The 19,751-nt window shown below is 41.6% G+C and overlaps 1 protein-coding gene across 3 annotated transcripts in view; it reads right to left on the bottom strand.

Moving 5' to 3' along the window:
• The window catches only part of DLGAP1 (DLG associated protein 1), a 131,704-nt gene that overhangs the window by 15,927 nt on the left and 96,026 nt on the right, over positions 1 to 19,751 (bottom strand). For all 3 annotated transcript variants that reach the window (XM_033154969.1, XM_033154970.1, XM_033154971.1), the window contains 2 exons: positions 12,242 to 12,615; positions 9,268 to 9,356 (listed from right to left, as the gene is read on the bottom strand). In XM_033154969.1, coding sequence (XP_033010860.1) covers positions 9,268 to 9,356; positions 12,242 to 12,615 — 463 coding nt within the window. The remainder of the gene's footprint in view (positions 1 to 9,267; positions 9,357 to 12,241; positions 12,616 to 19,751) is intronic.

Raw genomic sequence — 19,751 nt, 5'->3', positions numbered from 1 at the left:
TTGTACATGTTGGATTTTTACGGACATGGCAAATCCGGATTAAACAGGGAACAAAGATATGGGATGGTGTTTTAATGAACATGATGTGTTGACACAGCAAAAGTCCTGCATTCATGAGCCGCACTGAGCCCGCAATAAACTCTCATGTGGAAGTACCATAAGTTCCAGTCTGGTCACAGTGATGTTCCTCCTGGACCTCCCAGCATATCAGATGATACTCCTCTTAGCAGCTTGTGTGTATGTGTGTGTGTGATTTTATCAGAGAAAGGGTTTAAACACCTTTTGCCAGGATAAAACATGGATCTTCTACCTTCCTCCAAACCTTAGCTTTCTGTTTGGTTTCTCCTGAAGTTGGCCAAGAATTGGAGTACTGACCTGCTTCCCCACATGAATGCTCTGCCATCATTAGTGCAACATGACAGCTGTGAAGATTACACACTCCATCCTTGTGCAGAAAGCCTCCACAGTCAATAGCTCCCTGTCTATGGATACACCCCCCCCCCAGAGTAGCCTTCTCCAGCCTGGTGCCTTCCAGACTACCAGCTCCCACCAGCCCTAGCTGGAGGGCATCAGGTTGGTGAAGGCTTCCCAAGGCTCCCAACACTGTTCAGCTATAGATGCCAACTGAAGCCCCACCCTTTCCAACAGGAATTTTGATGTTGGGGGGGGGGCGCCTAAATCCCAGGTGTTGACAAATTGCTTTCATTTTATTAGCGTTGATAGTTTTTTATTGCTTTACTGTCTATGGTTTTATATATTTATTGTTGTAACCTACCCTGAGGCCCTAGGATGAAGGGCAGGATATAAATTCTAAAAATAAATAAAGTACTCTGACTTTACTGATGGCCAAAGTGTTAGATTTGTGTGTGTGGCATCTTACACAGAACATTCTCTCTTTGCTGTGATTTGTTTTGTTCTGGGCACAGAAGAAACACTAGCACCTCTGCTCATTTTAATTTTTCATTTGAATACTAGAGTTATCCAAAGGCCGAAATAGCTCTTATTTCAGTGAAGTGCAATAGTAGATAGAATGTGTTTCTTCCCTTTGCCCTTATTTAAATCACACATTCAAAAGGAGAAGAAAGTTGCAGTGCAAAACAAGGGTAGGTTTTCCTGGAACAGGCCATTTTCACCTGAACAGGAGAAGTGTGACATGGAAGTACAGCATGTGTTCTTCCTTCTCAACTTGTTTTAGCTCTACAGTATGGAGAAATTCCAGGCTGGCCTAGGTGGGACAAAGAGGCAGTGCTGATAAGGGATAGATAACCTGGCTGTTTAGTTCTAGAGAAATAGTACAATGATAAGCGGCAGCAGGCCCAAAAGAAAGCCTTGCCTACTTTGAGGCATGACTCATCCTGCTGATGAAAAGCAGTATTGGCAGACTTCAAACGCTAATCTCACAGGGCAAAAGAGCAGGGGCCAGGAATGTGGATCTTTAGAGCTGTTGTAAACATGGAGCAATGCGCCATGGTGGTGGGAAGGAAGGAGTTACTGATCAGTATTGTACAAGGCAAGGGAAATCTCTGGCAGCAAAGCTGTTTCCAGCAGAATAAATGTATCAGACATACACAAACTCAGCCCCGCCCCCTTTGCTCAATAGCATAGACTGAAGCCTTTATCATGCTGCTGCATGCTTTGAAGCACAGTGTCAAGTAGTGCAAAAATAGATTATGTAACTTCCATTTGTACAGACATGCTGCAGGTTTGGCGTAGGAGGCTTCTCTTTGTTTCGTGTCGCTCGTATTTGTGGTGTGCTGCTAATGCTGCACTCCTTCCTCCTTCCCAGGATCCATAGGTGGTATGAAAACTCAGTGAACAATTATGTTTCTTTAATAACAGCAATCTTAAAAGAATTGGTGTGCATGCAATGCCTCTCACATAAAATGAACTCTTTTTGTGCCCCACCCCAACCCCCCCATTGTATATCTCGCAGTCTCTTTCTGTTTGACAAGTTCAAACACATAGTTTCTGAGTAAGCCACTCAGGGGTTCCTTCTCACAGCACCTATTCTTACAGAGGTTAATAATCGCGTTCGAAAAACAACATAGGAACGAGGTCTTGGGGGCTGCTTTCTTGGCATATATGCATGTACATTACTGGGCATTTTGCTTTTTCATCAAACCACAACTCCTCAGTTGTGAAACTATAAAGCTCTGCTTTAAGGAGGGGATGATACAGGGCCAAAGGCACTGCATTTTAAAGTTTAGGGATACACCCTCTCACTCTGTTCTAAGGCTAAATTAGTATTATCAAAGAAGTTTTTGTTCAGCACATAATAATGAGTGACCTAGTTTTTTTGTTCCTTTATGTTTATTTAGACAGCTCTGTGGTGCAACCTTGCTGGGTGGACTACTCTTGGCACTGGCCTGTGTAAACATATATGCCTTCAAAAGAAGCAGGGATCTACAGTGGAGATTAATGAATAGTTCAAAGGAATGGGAGTTCAATGACAATGTCTTCAGATGCACTGCCTTGGCAACCATAACGTTCAGAGCTCCTTTGCTCGCTAATTTATACTCCAAGAAAGCAGCAGTCCTCCAGCCACTTCTAAGATGGCCATCCTACACTGTTATTGCCATTTTATGGCTAAAAAAATAAGACAGTTGAGCAGCTGAATAAGAATCAGACAGCTGCTGCTACTTACAACAAGCTGCTATTTGAATTGCTCCACAATGACTTGCTCCCTGATCTAGAATTGTTCCTGAGCAATCCTACGCTGAGGCCAATGGTGAGGGAATTCAAGAGGCTGCTTAATGTAGAAAGCAACAGCAGCCCAGCACTATGCATTTCTGGGATTCGTTGCTGCCACGTTCCCCATCGCATCCCACCCCACTGCTGGGCTGCCCAATAAACCTAACACAGTCCAGCCTTCCAATATCTTTAAGAGGAAGGGGGAGAGTCAGGTGCTCAGCAAGGAGGAGGGGAAGGGGAGAGGGGGTATTGTGCTCAGCAGCAAGGATGGGGAGTAGAGGGGGTCAGCCAGGTCCCCCTGAAAGCTGGAGCTAGCCATGGCATAAACAGCACATAAATAGTTCTATGGGGAAGGTCCCTCAGTTTCCTTGCTTACGTGTGTTAAACCTCAGTCGCTTTGTGCTCATTTGTGCCCTGCAGGCACAAGGTGTAATAATTACACTCTCAGAGAACTATGACAGTTACCTGGCCTAAGGTGCACAAAACCATGAAACCGTAGACTGGCTGAACCAGTACACAACACAATACAGCGTCTGTTCTGAACAGCAGCCGCTGGTTTATTTGCATGTATTTAGTTCTCTGCCTCTCCTTTTGTATCCCTTTTGAGAACCTTGTTTACCTTTTTAGTCAAAGGAGATTTTCCTTTGCACAACAGGTGCTGAACAACTTGCAGATGGTTTTGATTGTATTAATTATACACTGTTTATCTTGTTACCTTGAAATTTTAATTATGTACAAATTTATGTAAACTGGCTATGGGTTATAGCTGAAACAAATACATTTGAACTGAACTGATCTTACAGATGGCAAGTAGGAATTGTACTGGAGGGTAGGATCAGCCTGCTTCATTACTACTTAGAACAGACGGTTGTTGCTGGATTGATACCAGATAATGAGAGAAACAAAACAGGTAATGCAAAACTTTTTATTGGGGAAACTTCAGTTGGTGAAAGATTTGCAAGCTGCTGAGATGTCTACAGTTCTTTCATTTGATGTAGCCAAAGGCCAAACTAGATGCGATGCTAAATGCAGAATTAAAAACACCAGCAGGTGTGTGTGTGTGTTTAAAAAATAAAAACAAAGGGCTCATGTGATATGTGTATATGTGATTTTTATCAGGATCAGAGCATGCAAGGAGGGGAGGTTTACCTCTTCTATCCTCAGCTGTGTGACCCAGTTTATTAACAAACAGGGAATAATATACTATAAACATACCTACTTGTACATCCACCAAATCATTGAGACTTACTTTTGAGGACTAGACTGTAAGATAGGACTGCTAAGCACACATAAGCACCTTAGAAACCTTTGGGACTAGATAGTTCAGTTGGTTCAGGGTGTCATTCTGTGATTCTAAGCACAGTCAATTGGAAGTATGTGCCACTGAAATGGAAGCACTGAGGGTCACTGGGAACTCAAGCTGTCTTGATTGCCCAGGAGAGCTGAAAGCAGGATATGAATGGAATAAATACATAAATTTGTCAGTGCAAAAGTACAGTGCAAAATATGGTACCAGCTAGTCATGACTATCTCACTTTCACAGATACTTTTTAAAAAAAGTATTTATGTGGTAAAACACTGTTAAATTGTTTACACTTTCAAGTGTTGAGATAGCTCTTATTTCCCTGAAATACATGGCAGTGGGAAAAGACTGCAACTAGATAGAAGGTATTTATATCCAGATAACTTGTAGCTGGTAGAAATAATTTATCATCTAATGAACTTAAGACTGCAGACGTACAAGTTTCAACAAAGAGGTGATATGCAAGAAGGTAACAGGTCACACTCTGACAGATTAACTCTTATGATTGAATCAGTATATGCAGGAAATAATTTAAGTCTTGTTCAGTGGAAGACTACTGTTATAAACAAAATCTGCTCTTATTCCCTTATGGGGTACACAAGAGCCCTTGTAGAGTCCTTTGCAGGTTCTCCATCGGTAGGAGTAAATAACAGAGGCCAACCAGAGAATATTTAGAAGCAAAGCAGCTAGTAAGCTTGATCTTTATTAAAGCTGTTGCAACAGGGTGTTTTTCCCACATACAGGAGAGCAGGGAAAAGACCCAGAACAAAGGAGCGCCTGCCCTTAAAAAGAAATTTGAAATTGCCCATGCTGCCATTCAAGACCACCCCCAGAAACATCACACATACATCACAGAAGGGGTGTAACCCAAGACCACCACCCCCAGATACATCATACCTACATCACAAAAAGGCGGTCTCCAACAAATTTCAACAGAAATATGAGAAGTTTGTTTTCCCCTACCTGCCAGTTTATATGATAATGCATTATCTGATTGCCTTTCCTGGGTAGCCCGGCCATTCCTTTAAGATGGTAAATACTTAGTTCCTGAATCTCTTACGCATATTGATAGTGTGCTCAGCTTAACAGATACTTGCCAGACTGCATTTACAGGGAGGTGTAAGTGCCAAAGAGATTTGGTAAGCTTTTCCTATTGTCTTCTCTCCTTGCAGAGAAATACTTGGTCAGCTGGAGTCCAAATGGTGCTGCTTCAGACATGTGGCCCATACATTCATGTACATGTTTGCTTGGTACACTTATGAACAATTATTATATACAGTATATATATAAGACCTTAATATTCTTACAGCACTACCAACATTTTTCATCAGAGATGTTCTTTTGTTCCAAGCAAGGTGTTTTTTTTAAACAAACAAACAAACCACCTAATTTTTAAATAAATAAAAAAAAACAAGGAGTCAGCAAGAAAACAAAAAGGAAAGGAAAGGAAAGGAAAAATAGAGAGTCCCACATTGATCACATGTGGGTGATCATACAATGGCCAACATTTTTGCTTACCTTTTGAAAATATATGTTTCCTAAAGTGTGATGTAGTGATTATATAGTGATAGACTAAGTCTGGGAAGATTCAGGGAACTTCCAGACAGTTGCTATTTTAAGGTGGGTTCCATCATACTCTGGGTGCACAATTAAAATTTATTGAGACGTCACCATTATACTGGTAATTTATTGGATGGTCTTGTGCAACCAACCTGCTTCCTCAAAAGATCAGATGCTTTTGTGAGAAGGAAAATAATGGGATCATGCACTGGAAATCTGGTGAAATGCCACCTAACCTCTACACACAAATGTAACAGAATGAATGCTCAATAAACAGATCATCTGGAAATCCCCCCCCCCACAGTTCAAATCTCCACTCTGCTATGAAGGTAACTGGATGACCACGAGTCATCCATTATCTGTCAGATTAATCTACCTCACAGGATTGTGGTGAGGGAGAAAACTATGTACACCTCCAGCACTGGAGGCATGGGAGAATATAAAAATCCATTGTGTAAGTTCTTTCTTTCTTTAACCATCAATATAGCTTGCCATACTCATCTTAACCAATTCTTTTTAAGGCTTACTTTTCTTCTTCTTGCCTTCAGCAAAAGGCTGTGTATCTTAGGAAAGGAAGTCTAGAGCAAACAGGACTGTTATTTTACTATGTCTCTGAATACTAGTTTCTGGGAATCCCAGTTGGACAGAGTGCTGTTGCTCTCATGTCCTACTTACCAGCCTCTAGTGGGCCACTGTGAGAATAGGATGCCTGAACATGAAAAGAAAAAGGACCAAAAGGGGCCTGGCTGAACAGCTCAGCTTCTATTAACTGGCCATTGACCCCTCCCCCGGCCGGCTGTACTTTGTCCTACCTGGCTGAGGGCAGGGCAAAGGGGGCCTACCTAACCTGGTGGATGGCACCCGCCCAGGTGACCCCCGCTTGGTGCTGCAAACCCTGCCCACCTGGGGAAGGGAGGGCGGAAATTGCCGTGATCCAGCAGACTCTTCCTATGTTCTTATGTACTACTTTGGGAAAGGGAAAGTCAAAATGAGCTAAGAAAAACTTGTTTTTCATCTGTAATATATGAAAATTAAGGTGGAAGGGTTGAATCAACTCATGATGATATCACCTCCACACCATCTTCAAAATATAGACTTAGGAATCAGTTTTTAGGCAGCCAGATGTAGGCTAGCCTGTAGCATCTAAAATACTTTCATTTCCTGGCTGAAGATCAGTAACACAGGAACCTCCAGGCCCGGCCCACCCATGAGGCAAGCTGAAGAGACTGCCTCAGGCATCAGGGTCCACCAGGGCAGCAGATCCTGAAGTTCATCTTTCTTTCCCCAATGTAAATATTCCCTCAACTCTTCTTCCCTGGCAGGAAGGAGGATGCCAAAATATATTGGGCTGGCACTGGGAACCTCCCACATTTCTGTTTAAGCACTTCAGTGCTCAGTCGTATGTACAATAAACAGTATCTCGTCATACCCAAGGTAGGTGTGATGGTGCATGTGGGTTGATGCAGTGTTCCACTGCATGGGCATTACACTTACACTTAAAAGCGATAGGGGAAATGTACAAAGCCACAGAACAAACATACACCATATTGCTGAAATTCCTCAAAAGAAGAACAGAGGCTAAGAAGAAGATGTGATAAGGCAGCCCGTAGGGGAGGACCAAGTAGAAAGCTAAAAATGGCAAAGCCTGTGAAATTATTGCATTGTTACCCTAAAGTTAAAATAAGACCAACATGGCTACCTTACCTGAACCCTAAAGTTAGACTGCAAATGCCTTGGTTACAGTAACCTGTTTCCTCCCTTGCTTCTGTTTGGTGATTTACATAGTGATTTTCTAAACACGGTTGTGTTTGGACCAAAGGCAACCTGAAGACCATTCTCTCTGGACCCATATTGATGGAATCTGGTTGTCATTACTGGGGCAGGAGGTGGACATGTATTCTACACATGTCCTAGGGCAGAGCCCAACACTTAAAGCAAATTCTGGAGCTAAATGCTGGCTCAATACAAGTCCCTGTTGGCAACTTTGTGCATAATGAAAAGCCACCTGATCAATATACGACTGTATTGAAACAGCGAGGTTTTCTAACATATTTCCTTTATTAAATATGCACCCAAAGTGGCCTTGCGCTGTGTCTGTCTGTACATGTTTTATTTGAGGCAAGGAAAATACATTCCACTTACAAGTCTATTATTTTAAGCGACAGTGATTTAAATTCATTCTGCTGTGCTAACAAAATGCATGAGACACCTAAGTGGCAATGATAAGCTCTCTGTGTACTGGAGGAGCTCATCTTCTGACAAGCCAGCTTCAGTCCCTCATCAATCAGTAGTTCCCTTATGGAAGTACATGGCTGGTTACAATTTGTCTCTGTGCTTAATTATAGCACTAAATCCCCCGTTTATCACCACTATCTAAAATAACAACTCTTTAAAGAGACTGTATAAAAACAAATCATTTTAAAGGGCCCAAAAGGCAGCTCTCGCTTCTTGAATTCATTACTTAAAACGTTATAAATAGCAATACAAAGAACACAAGAACAGGCCTGCTGGGTCAGAGCAAAGGCCTGTCTAGTCCTGCTTCCTGTTTCCCACAGCGGAGAACCAAATGCCTATGAGAAGCCCACTAGCAAGGCATGAGTACATGAGCTCTTTCCTGCTGTCATGCTCCACAGATGCTAGTTTCCAAGGCATACTTGCCTCTGATCCTAGTGGAAACATACAGATACCATGAGTAGTGTCCACTGATAGCATTTTCGTACAATAATATATCTAATCCCCCTTTAAAGCTATCCAAGTTAGTAGCCATCTCCACATTTTGTAGCAGCAAATTCTATAGCTTGGCTATGCCATTTGTGATGAAGTACATGTTTGTAATCTCCTACCCTTTAGTTTCCTTGAATAAGCGAGGTTTCTAACATTATGGGAGAGCGAGAAAAGATTCTCTCTATCCACTTCCACTTTCCCAACACCCCATAATGCTGCACGCTGCACAACCTTATTTGCCCTTTTTTCCCCTAAGCCAAAAAGAACAGGTGACATAACCCATATCATACTGCTAACTACACTGTATTTTTCTGTGTATAACATGCCTCTGTGTATAAGATGACCTCTATTTTTTGGGACTCCGAATTTAGGAAATGGGGGAGCTTTTTTGGGGGGGAATTCTCAGAGTTGTTGAGCTTTATGGGGGGGTTTTGACAACAATCACTTACCTGCCTGAGCACCACTGCCAATCACACACCTCAATGAAGCCACCAATCGTCTGCCCACTCGCTGCCAACAACCGCCAATCGCCCATCCATTTGCTGCAGCAGCAGCCAATCGCCAGTAGGCCACCAACCACCTGGCCAATCACTGATTACAATCTCCTGCTCGTGGCTGCCACCAAACGTCTCCCCTCTGCACTATCGGTGTATAAGACGACCCCCAATTTTTAATAATTATATTTAATTTTAAAAACAACAACTAATCTTATACATGGGAAAATACGGTATTTGGGAAGGGCTACAGTGTGCTTTCATTATGTATGTTGTGTCTTTGTTTCTTTATTTTACCATAGGATCATGTCACTACTTGCTTTTTGCCAAGGGTGCACATATTAAAGAATGTCCATCAGAAACTTATCGTCTTATGAAAGCACAGTTGATTAGTGTGTTTGTGTAATTTAACACCAACATTAAATTGCTTCCCACACCAACAATATTACTGAAAAGACAGTGGACTGTAAAATATCAAATTAATATTTTGCTTACCACTTCTCCTCCTCTACTTGAACACCTATGGATTGGAACTTACTGGTTGCTCTGTTTTCGCTTGAGCTAGAAGACTCCTCTCCATCAACCTAATAGAATAACCAAATGAAAACAAAATTAATGGCACGTGCATATTATTTTCCAAGGGCTTTAATGTGTTTCACCACTTTTCCCTCAAAGTATCATTAAAATTCCTTTAAAGGATCTCTGCATCAGATTGGCTGAAATCTATGAAAACTTTGGAGTAGCCCTCCTTGTCACGATCCAATAGCACCTCCAGAAGATCCAATAGCATCTTCACTCATTATCCTTATCTGTGTCAAGAGGCAGTATGGTTGGGCACCTGCGGAAGGCCGACACCACAGCAGGGCCCTACTGACAAGAGCTATCTGGAACTGCTGCCCCTCTGCTTCACCATTGCAACCTGTGCATTCACCTGCTTCTTACTCTGACCAAGAGGAAATAAAGAAGCAAATAACAGCAGTGAGGAAAAAGAGGAGGAGTAGCTGACACTGCCTGCTTGTTCATTTGCTCTGTCACACTTTGCATTTTGCTAGTATATTACTACCCTGTGTATTGTTTGTTGAAGTGATCATTTGCTCTGGCAGGCAAGCATGTGACAGAAATGATGTGGCAGAGGAGGGGAGGAGGAGCAGCAGTAGCTGTCAACAGGCATAGGCAAACTCCAGCCCTCCAGATGTTTCAGAACTACAATTCACATCATCCCTAGCTAACAGGACCAGTGGTCAGGGATGATGGGAATTGTAGTCTCAAAACATCTGGTGGGCCGGAGTTTGCCTATGCCTGAGGTAAACTCACTGAGCTCAGGGTGCCTTGCCCAAAGACCCCTACAACCCAGATCCATTACTGGTCTGTCTCCTGACGAAATTTGCTCAGAGACTGTACAGAACTTGTAGCAGGATCCTTAAAACTGCCTGGTACCTTTCTTAAAACTTATTTCCTCCACTCTGCTGCTTCCAAAGTCTGGGAGGGCCTTCTCGGTGCCTGCTTTCTCTAGAGAAGTAAGGCCTTGTTATCCTTCTGCAGGCAGGTGAAGACTTCCTTATTCCAACAGGCTTTTGGGAACTGACTGCTTTTAATTAAAGGGCAGGTGCTGTGCTATTTTTATGGCAATAGAGTTTTTTTCTACTTCCTTCTTTCCAGTGTTGTCACTTGTGTGCTACTGTAAAGCTTGGCTTAACTGGAATGCTGCAAATGGCCTGGAATTATGGGTTTATTTACCACATCTAATGCAAGGTGACACCCTTATTTAGTTATTAGTTAACATGAGAATTTTTAGTTAAAGAGCATCTCCCAACAGGTCACTTTCTACTGGTAATTGGATTAAGTCTAAACTTACATTTCCTGAGACACATATTCACCTTTCCCCATGAGTCATCTGCTGACAGTTCCCTCAGTCATCCAGCTGTGAATTCTGACCCCTGTGATCTCCCTGCCACTCTTCAGTGGTAAAATTGTGCTGTGGACAGTTCAGTACCCTGACCATTTGTCCCTTTAATGTTCCATCTATCCTATCCTCTCTTTTTAAACAAGATCACCCTTTTGTGTTACAGTGAACACACATCCTTACACGTGGGCACCATTCAGCACCCACTTTGTTCAGTTCTGTGGTTAACTGTGCTCACTAAACTGTTGCTTCTCCAAGGAAGCAAGAATTCTTCTTCAACGTAGCTAGGACCCTAACCATTTGCCTCCACAATGTACCAGTGTGCTTAGAGTCCCAGACTAGAACTGGAGAGACCCGATTCAAGTCCTCACTGAGCCATGAAACTCACTGGTTGACTTTGGCTCTGAGCTTATCCACACTTATTCCTTTGCCCTGCTCTTTCCAGGTTTTTGTTTGTTTGTTTGTTTTTTTGCTCTGGAGCTTTCCCCGTGAAAACTTGCTCTTTTGAATTGAAGCAAAAGTCAATTCGGTTTTTCCGTGGATTGACATTTGCTCTGTTGAGCTTTACAGAGTGAGTTTTTGTGGAGCAAAAAAGGGAAAAAGGAAAGGGTCCTATTTTCTAATACAAGGTTACTTTGGACGTGAAGTTGGAGGCAGGGAGGGGGAGGGGGAGGATGAAAGAATAAATAACATACTACAACCGTACCATGCAGGGGAAGAGTCCCATATATAAAAGCACCCCCAGGTGAAAACTGCATCTGACATTACAGCTGGCCACTTCGGAGAGAATGCTAGTCCCTGCACATTTATTGAATCATAGAATGGAAGCATTGGAAGGGACCCTGATCAGATGAAAGTTTAATTTATTTTAAACAAGGGTGAATCAGACAGATCTTATCCTTGTGACCTCCCCTGCTGATTTAACAGCTAAATGGAACAATGCTGCTGCATTCAAGTGAGTAACAGTTGTTATGTGATGCATGAATAAGCAGTGACAATTCAGCTAAACTGGCTGAAAACATTTCTCTGGTGATAGTGCAGTGTAAATCATTGTTCTACACATTCTCTTTCAGTGATTTCATTCATGCTTTCCTGACTCCTGCTGCGTTATGAATCAGAGCTTTAGGCTTCTGTGTGCTAATTCAAATAAGCAGTGTGTGTGTGTGTGTGTGTGTGTGTGTGTGTGTGTGTGTACAGTGGTACCTCAGGTTAAGTACTTTGTTCCGGAGGTCCATTCTTAACCTGAAGCACCACTTTAGCTAATGGGACCTCCTGCTGCCGCTGCGCCGCCAGAGCACGATTTCTGTTCTTAGCGGAGTTCTTAACCTGAAGCGTACTTAACCCGAGGTACCACTGTATTAAAAAACAACAACCCAGAAACCACACATATAAAATCCCTGCATCTTATATGCTTAAAGTTTAGTTAATCAGACCTGAAGGTTTGTAATGTCAGATGCAGTTATATAAAATACAGCAGAAATAGAAAAGGATTAACAGCTGAACTATTCTGCAGATCAAATAACGGCACTACCAGTTACGGTGCAAGCATCTGCATTTTATCTGTACCTGTATTCCAATGGATAGACATCTGTTTTTCTTGAAATGATCTCTCTTTCTGTCATCTGCAGTAACAGTGGCAACAGTGGTGGTGGTGGTGACAGTAGTGGTGTTGTTGCCCATATGCTGGCTGGCAGGGCCATGGATCTGTGCGTTAGCTGCTTCAATAGCAGCTGTCAGTGCCTTCATACTGTCCAAGCTTTCTGTAGAGTTGCTAAGTCCCGACTGACTGATAATATCTCCCCTTTGCCCATGTCCGTCCATGTAGGCATCTTGAGCAGATTCTGTGCTGCTCTGGGCTGTGATGGAGATAAAAGGTTTGGTGGAGGTTCTTGGTGGAACAGGAGGTGGTGTCTTCTTATAAGTGGTAATGCAAGAGGAAACTACACAAAATGAAAACAAATCATAATGTAGGTAGAAAAGCTAAGGTGCTAGTTATTTGTTCTCTTTCTTCATTTTAAACCCACAGTACTGACTCAAAGCAATCAAGCTTCACATCAGAAAGAATTTTGCTATTCAGTTTTAAGAAACAAAATTATTCCTAGGTTTATTTTTTTGCATCTGACCATATGAAAAGTTCCAAAGACAGACACATCATTTCCTTGGTTTAGCAGCTGCTTGTATTCCTATATAATTGGTTGATACAGTATTAAGAAAGGGAGAAAGCCGCAATCATTAAAATCCTTCCTCTAAATTATGAGTAGCTAACCTGTGCCCCTCTAAGATGTCATTGGACTCCAACTTCCTTCATTCCAAGTCAGCTGAACTCAATGGGTCTTACTTCTTAATAGACATGAATAGGATTGCAGTGTTAGAAGCGAAACATCTTATTTATTGGGTAGTCCAAGATATTACTAGGTTCAAGACCTAGCAGAAAAGAACTTGGTTAAATGTCAGGAATTATGGGAGTTGTAGTCCAATAGCATCTGAAAGGCCACTGATTCCCCATCTCTGAACCATAGCATTTATACCTTTTGTGTGCAAATTAAACTTAGATAGACATCATCTATACTGTATATATTGCTGGAAAGGAAAATTAAGTCTTGCATATTCATAAGTAACACACTACACAAATTGCAACACATCAGTACTTTTGAACATTGGGCAATGAATTAGCAGGAAAATCCACTATTGGGGAAATGGGTTGTAAGACTGTCAGAATGTGGCATGCTTTAACTTGCAAAAACAGGATTCAAGCCATGGAGCACTATGAAGAAAAGCTATCAGCACTGCAATCCTATAAATACAAACTCAGAAGTCAGTTTCATTGAGTTCAATGGGGTTTATTCCCAAGTAAATATGTCCAGGATTGCAACTTTAGATGCATAATTCCATGTGAGTGATGTGGTGGCTTAGAATTCTACACCAGCCTGGCCTCAGTCATGTGAGCAGATAGTTTAAATGCTGTAACTGGAAAAATATGCAGATGAGGCAAATTACCATAAATTTGTTGTAATTACAAAGGCATATTCATTTCCAACTCAAAATATGCCATGTAGGTGAAGGCCAGATACAGACAATTTTTGAATTCCATTCTCTGAATGTCCCCTGCACTCTCTGGAGAGTCTCCCACATTTTGCTCCTTCCACTTCTATTTTCATCTTCCACAACACTTTCCCCGGTACAAAAGCCTTGGTCAAATATTCAAAAGTAGAGAAGATGACCTTGAACTCTGGCAGTTAGCATGCATTCTCCCACCCATGGTAATCTTTCCCCAAAAGGTGGCTTTGAACTCACCTCCTCCTGCTAAAGTGTTTTCCTGGTTTATAAATTTATTATGACAAGAGTACAAGGAAAGGACGGAAAAAGGTGAATCTAACAGACTCTCCAGATTGCCTCTCAGCGATATAATCAGGCATGGATTAGCTTTCATAAATAATATGTTCAATAAATTTTACATGCTAAAACAAGGAAACAGGGAGGGGGAAGACACAAAGGAAAGATTGTTTGAAACAAGTTAATGCAAAACCTTTCTTTCCTTGGAGTCGAGTCACATTTGTGCAGACTGAACCAACAGCAGAAGCAGGCAGGCTGCGAATCATAGGTGGGTGGGTGGGGGGAGCCCCAGGCTCCTCATTACTGGAAATGATGTAAACTACTTGCCACTCCTTTGCTGAAACTACAACAAAACAAAGCTAAAGACAGGGCCTTCAGCACATGCTTCTAAATGTCAGCGCTAACCGGAGGTCTTAAAGTGTTCCTGGTGAGCCAGTGAGCTGCGTGCTTCGGTTTTATTTCCAAACACTCCAAGAGCCTAGCAACTTGAGACATGGCAACATGTCGGTTCTTTAAAAGGCATTTCGTTTTATGTTAACTGCAACATTTTGAGGGGAAAAATAGGGTTTTACCACAGAGACCAAAAGAAGAAAATATTTGATAACTTGACACTTTATGTTTCTGGGCCAACAGCAGTTGCCAAGTCCTGCAAGGCAATGTGCAGTCTGCAAAGAATAAAGAGTTTTATAGGGAAAAGACAGTGGCAACGGTGGTCAAAACAAATGCCAGCCAGACTGATTTGGCTATAACAGGTAGCCTCGGCAGAGAAAACTGGGTTCCACTTCAGTTTGGTATGTGGCCTCCAATTGAAGAACCTTAACCAATTCTGCCTCATCTCCTAATTAATAAATTGAGAACGTCAGCAGTCTGCTTCAGTGGTTGTTGCAATGATAAAAGAGGTTAGGAACAGCCCTTCAAATGTTGAAAAGGGGAGAGGGGTACACTTGACTTTGCCTCTGCTACCATGCCTGCCAGCCCTGCCCCCTCACCCTGCACTCTGAGCATGTTGGCCCAGGATTCTTCCTTCTTCATAGCTCAAAAATCTAGTTTGAGCTTTATTAAGAAAGATAATGTAAACATTAGCTTTGACTTAACGAGGAACCTTTGTCACACTTCTGTTACCTGATGGGAGAATATTTATCCCAACGGAAAAAGGGGAGAGGGTTTCTTTTAGCAACTAATGGTTGCAAAGCAATAAGTCATGGAACAGGAATTTAAAACAAGGAGTGCCAGCCATAAAGCAAAGAAGGAAGTGAAAGAGCAAACCACTTCCAGGCTCGCTTAATAGTTAATAACAAGAGTTAGTAACAAAGGCTGCACTGTAAGTGTGTTTCAGCATGTTGTACAAGCTCCAGGAAGTAAAGAAAAAATATGATTTTGGAGTCATATTTTTTTAAAATTATTTTTTTTAAAAAAAAATGCAGTGAAAATCTCCCAGAGGTAAGTATCACCTCCTTAATTCATATCTATACTTCTGTTGTAGCACAACTTGTTTCCTGATTGTGAGCTTAGGCTGGTATCCTTTCCTCAGAGATGTCCATCGAGACTTCTCTCGGGTTCTGACTGTGGTTGTGGCCAGCTTCACAGCCTCTATGAACTCAATATGGATAAGATAAGGACTGTGGGTTGAATCTAGCAATACCATATCTTTTTTTAAAAAAGAAAAAGTTCTGCTAATTAGCAAATCACTATTTGAAATATACTTTAGGCTTTTTTCATACAAACATTTCAGTTGATTTATGCATATCCAGTACTTGTAAAATCAAATGTGACTGGAATGCCTCCTTCCATCCTGCTTTTACAATACACATAAATTATACATTTCACACTGAAATAAATTCTTCCAGTCACTTGCAAAAACATACAAATGCAAGTGCATTTCCAGGTGGCTTCTCTCCCTATCCCCTTTAATTTACACCTAACACACAAGAACAGTCTTAAGGGTGCAACAAACTAGGCTCTACCTGAAATATTATCTCTATCTATCTATCTATCTATCTATCTATCTATCTATCTATCTTCATTTCAGAGTTCCTTCCAAAGAAAAGAGGAGAGGATGACTTCACAGCCAATCAGGGTGCAAGGCAAGAAGGCAATAGGAAACCTGTGTTCCTCAGGTCAGGAAAATATTATCTCTATTTTTGATCCATAACTTGCCTTCTGGAAGAGCAAGAGACTTGCTTTACTTTTATTTATTTTTTAAAATGAAAGCTCAGACTATGGGGCCCCTTGCAGCCATGGGCTGAGGTGCAATTACTCCAATTGTGCCATGGATAATCTGATGTTGTAATGAAACAAATGTAAGAAAAGAATTGAGACAATATTAGGAAAACAGATTTTGTCATGTTCTCAAGTCAAAGTTCCCTTGTGATGCATATCTGAAAAACGAAAAAAAAAAAAACCAACGAAAAATTGGAGCTTGATGTATTGCAAGGGGGAAAAAATGTTTACAGCATCTCTCCTATAAAGAATTTTTTGACCACTACTATTAATTTTTGTAGGCAATCCTGTTCCCCTTTCCTGAATAAGAAACATGCACATGTAATCATGAGTCCTGATGGCACAAAAATAAGTTGCAAATAGTTGCCAGGGCAACAAATTCCTAGCTATCAGATTGAATACCATCTGCCCCCAAAGGAGTCCTGTTGACAATACATTTACAATCACCCTGGGGCCCAGATAAAACCATTGCAATAAATCAGGGATACCAAACACCTATTGTCTAAAGTCTTTGGCTAATGCCAAGTCAGTAGCACTCATTGTTTCACAAAGTAAAGGATTAAGAAAAGGAAGGGAAAGGGGGGGAGGAGGAGGTCCTGGGATACATGAAAGTTGAGAGACTGCCAGGCCAAGCTTGTGCTTTAAACAAATGAACTAAGTGAAAAGCATTCTATTCCTCCCCCCCTTAGTGCCACATATCCCTGGACACAATAAATAAATGTATTTGGCCTGGGTCATGTAATGGGGTGTGAAGGTGTCTCTAAGGACAGTTTTGCTGCATGTGAGACTTCAGACATAGAATGTGCTGATTCTAGGGCATACTGTGCACAGTCAAGCCCTGGGCTCACTTTGTATGTTATTATGGGGCTTCAGATTACATTTCTTTACTTGAATTATTCTGGGCCTGTCAACAGCTTAAAGACTTCATAGCTGGACAACTGCCTGGCTTTTTAACTGTTTAATTGATCAATGAAATGATAAAAAAATTACTATACTAGTATCTCAGTGCAGGTGCTATTTTGAGGATAAAGAATTAAAGACAACATGTTTGCTTAGTTCAATAGCTACATGCCTTTCTTTTTTGGGATGGCAGTGAAGTATTTTGAAACGCATTCTTGACTTGTGTGATTTACTGTACAAAAAGTCCCCTCAGCAGTGAAATAAGTCCTGAATAGGCCTTCCATAGAGAAATATTTTTAATTACAAGCTGGTTACAAAATCTGCACTGTAAAAGTTGAGTCTCAAAAGCCTGGCACCCCATTTCTAAATCCCTCATTCTGCTATGGGTGCACTTATGCTTGAGGGGCATAATATAGTGTTCATAAGATTTAACATTTAGAAAAGCTGCACTGAAAGAATAATGGTAAATGAATGAATGAATGAATGAATGAATGAGCTATGTTGCTCAAGAAGAACACTGGCTAGTGGTAAGATAGGTATCCTAACAAAAACAAGGCAAAATACATTTCTTTGTTTTTAACTGGTAGACAGTAAAATAATTTGTTTGTAAAAAAAAAAAAAAAGCATGTGTGTAAAAAAATACATGATAGTAAATTTGTTGATCATGGTGCTCAACTCACAGTGGAGAGGTTTCATATTTATACAAATTTAAATGTGCCTTTTCAAGCTTAGTTGAATACTACCTGTAATATTTTGTCATTATTTGGAAGAGAGATCACTGGGTTTATAATCAGAATCTACCTACTCTTCATTGAAAAATGTCTTCTAAATTACATAAACCATTTTAGACTGCAATGCTAAGCATGGTTATTTAGAACTATGTGGGTGGTGCTGTGGTCTAAACCACTAAGCCGGTTGGCGGTTCAAATCCTCCCAACGGGGTGAGCTCCTGTTGCTCGGTCCCAGCTCCTGCCAACCTAGCAGTTCAAAAGCACGCCAAAAAGTGCAAGTAGATTAATAGGTACCACTCCGGCGGGAAGGTAAACAGTGTTTCCGTGCGCTGCTCTGGTTTCGGTGTTCTGTTGCGCCAGAAGTGGCTTAGTCATGCTGGCCACATGACTCTGAAAAACTGTCTGTGGAGTGGGCCTGTAAAGCAAGATGAGCACCGCAACCCTAGAGTCATTTGCAACTGGACTTAACTGCCAGGGGTCCCTTTACCTTTTATGCGATACTAACATGAGTTTGGGGACGTGGGTGGCACTGTGGGTTAAACCACAGAGCCTAGGGCTTGTTAATCAGAAAGTCGGCGGTTTGAATCCCCGTGACGGGGTGAGCTCCCGTTGCTCGATCCCTGTTCCTGCCAACCAACAGTTCGAAAGGATGTCAAAGTGCAAGTAGATAAATAGGTACTGCTCCAGCGGGAAGGTAAACAGCGTTTCCATGCGCTGCTCTGGTTCACCAGAAGCGGCTTAGTCATGCTGGCCACATGATCCGGAAGCTGTACGCCGGCTCCCTCGGCCAGTAATGCGAGATGAGTGCCGCAACCCCAGAGTCGGACACAACTGGACCTAATGGTCAGGGGTCCCTTTACCTTTACCTTTAATATGTGTTTGACCAAACTGCAGGAGACAGTGGAAGACAGGAGTGCCTGTCATGCTTTGGTCCATGGGGTCACGAGGAGTCGGACATGACTAAATGACTAAATAACAACAATAATGTGATACTGAAATCCACAGGACAAGTCTTAAGAATATATGTTTGTAAGCTTAAAATGTATGTACTAAAATAGCTTACATGAGAGTGGCATGTAACAATATTTTGACTGCAAACAATAAGAATGAAAATTGCTTCTTATAGTCAAAGTGTACAAAAATTTATTTATTACCTTTCATTGTTCCCTAGATGAGTGGAATACATTTTGTCAAGTACACAGCATCATGATTAACTTGCCATTTCCTGAACAGGCCTAAATGGTGGGATCACATCAGTGTGAGATGGATTCTGTTACTTTAAGAGAATTTACATTGTCTCTCAAGCTAGCAATTCCTTTTATCTTTGCTGAACAAAAGGAGAAAAGAAAGCCTACAGGAGGTCTTTACTACTTGGGTTTGTGCTCTTTACCAATTGAGTCAAGCCAGTACATATTAAACAGAATCTAAATTTCAAATGTGTAAAAATGTTCTCTTTGTGTTAACTAAAGATGATACTTATTATTCAGGCTTAGATCTCTATCAGATGATATAGTGAATGCAGGTTTCCCCCTTGAATTTCTGCATAATGGCTTTTTAAAGTATCTGCCACACAGTGGCTGGAGTTCCAAGGGCTGCATTCATATTCCAGCAAAGTTGTTGCTGTTTAGTCCTTTAGTTGTGTCCTACTCTTTGTGAGTACTCTTCAGTTTGGCCAAACTACTCTTCGTGAGTACTCTTCAGTTTGGCCAAACTGCGAGAGGCAGTGAAGGATAGGTGTGCCTGGCGTGCTGTGGTCCATGGGGTCACAAAGAGTCGGACACGACTGAACGACTGAACAACAACAACTCTTCGTGACCCCATGGACCAGAGCACGCAAGGCACTCCTGACTTCCACTGCCTCCCGCAGTTTAGTCAGACTCTTGTTGGTAGCT

Source organism: Lacerta agilis, chromosome 7 (assembly GCF_009819535.1).
Source record: "Lacerta agilis isolate rLacAgi1 chromosome 7, rLacAgi1.pri, whole genome shotgun sequence".
Classification (NCBI taxonomy): domain Eukaryota; kingdom Metazoa; phylum Chordata; class Lepidosauria; order Squamata; family Lacertidae; genus Lacerta; species Lacerta agilis.
Note: the sequence above shows the minus strand (reverse complement) of the source record. Positions and strands in the feature narration are given on the sequence as shown.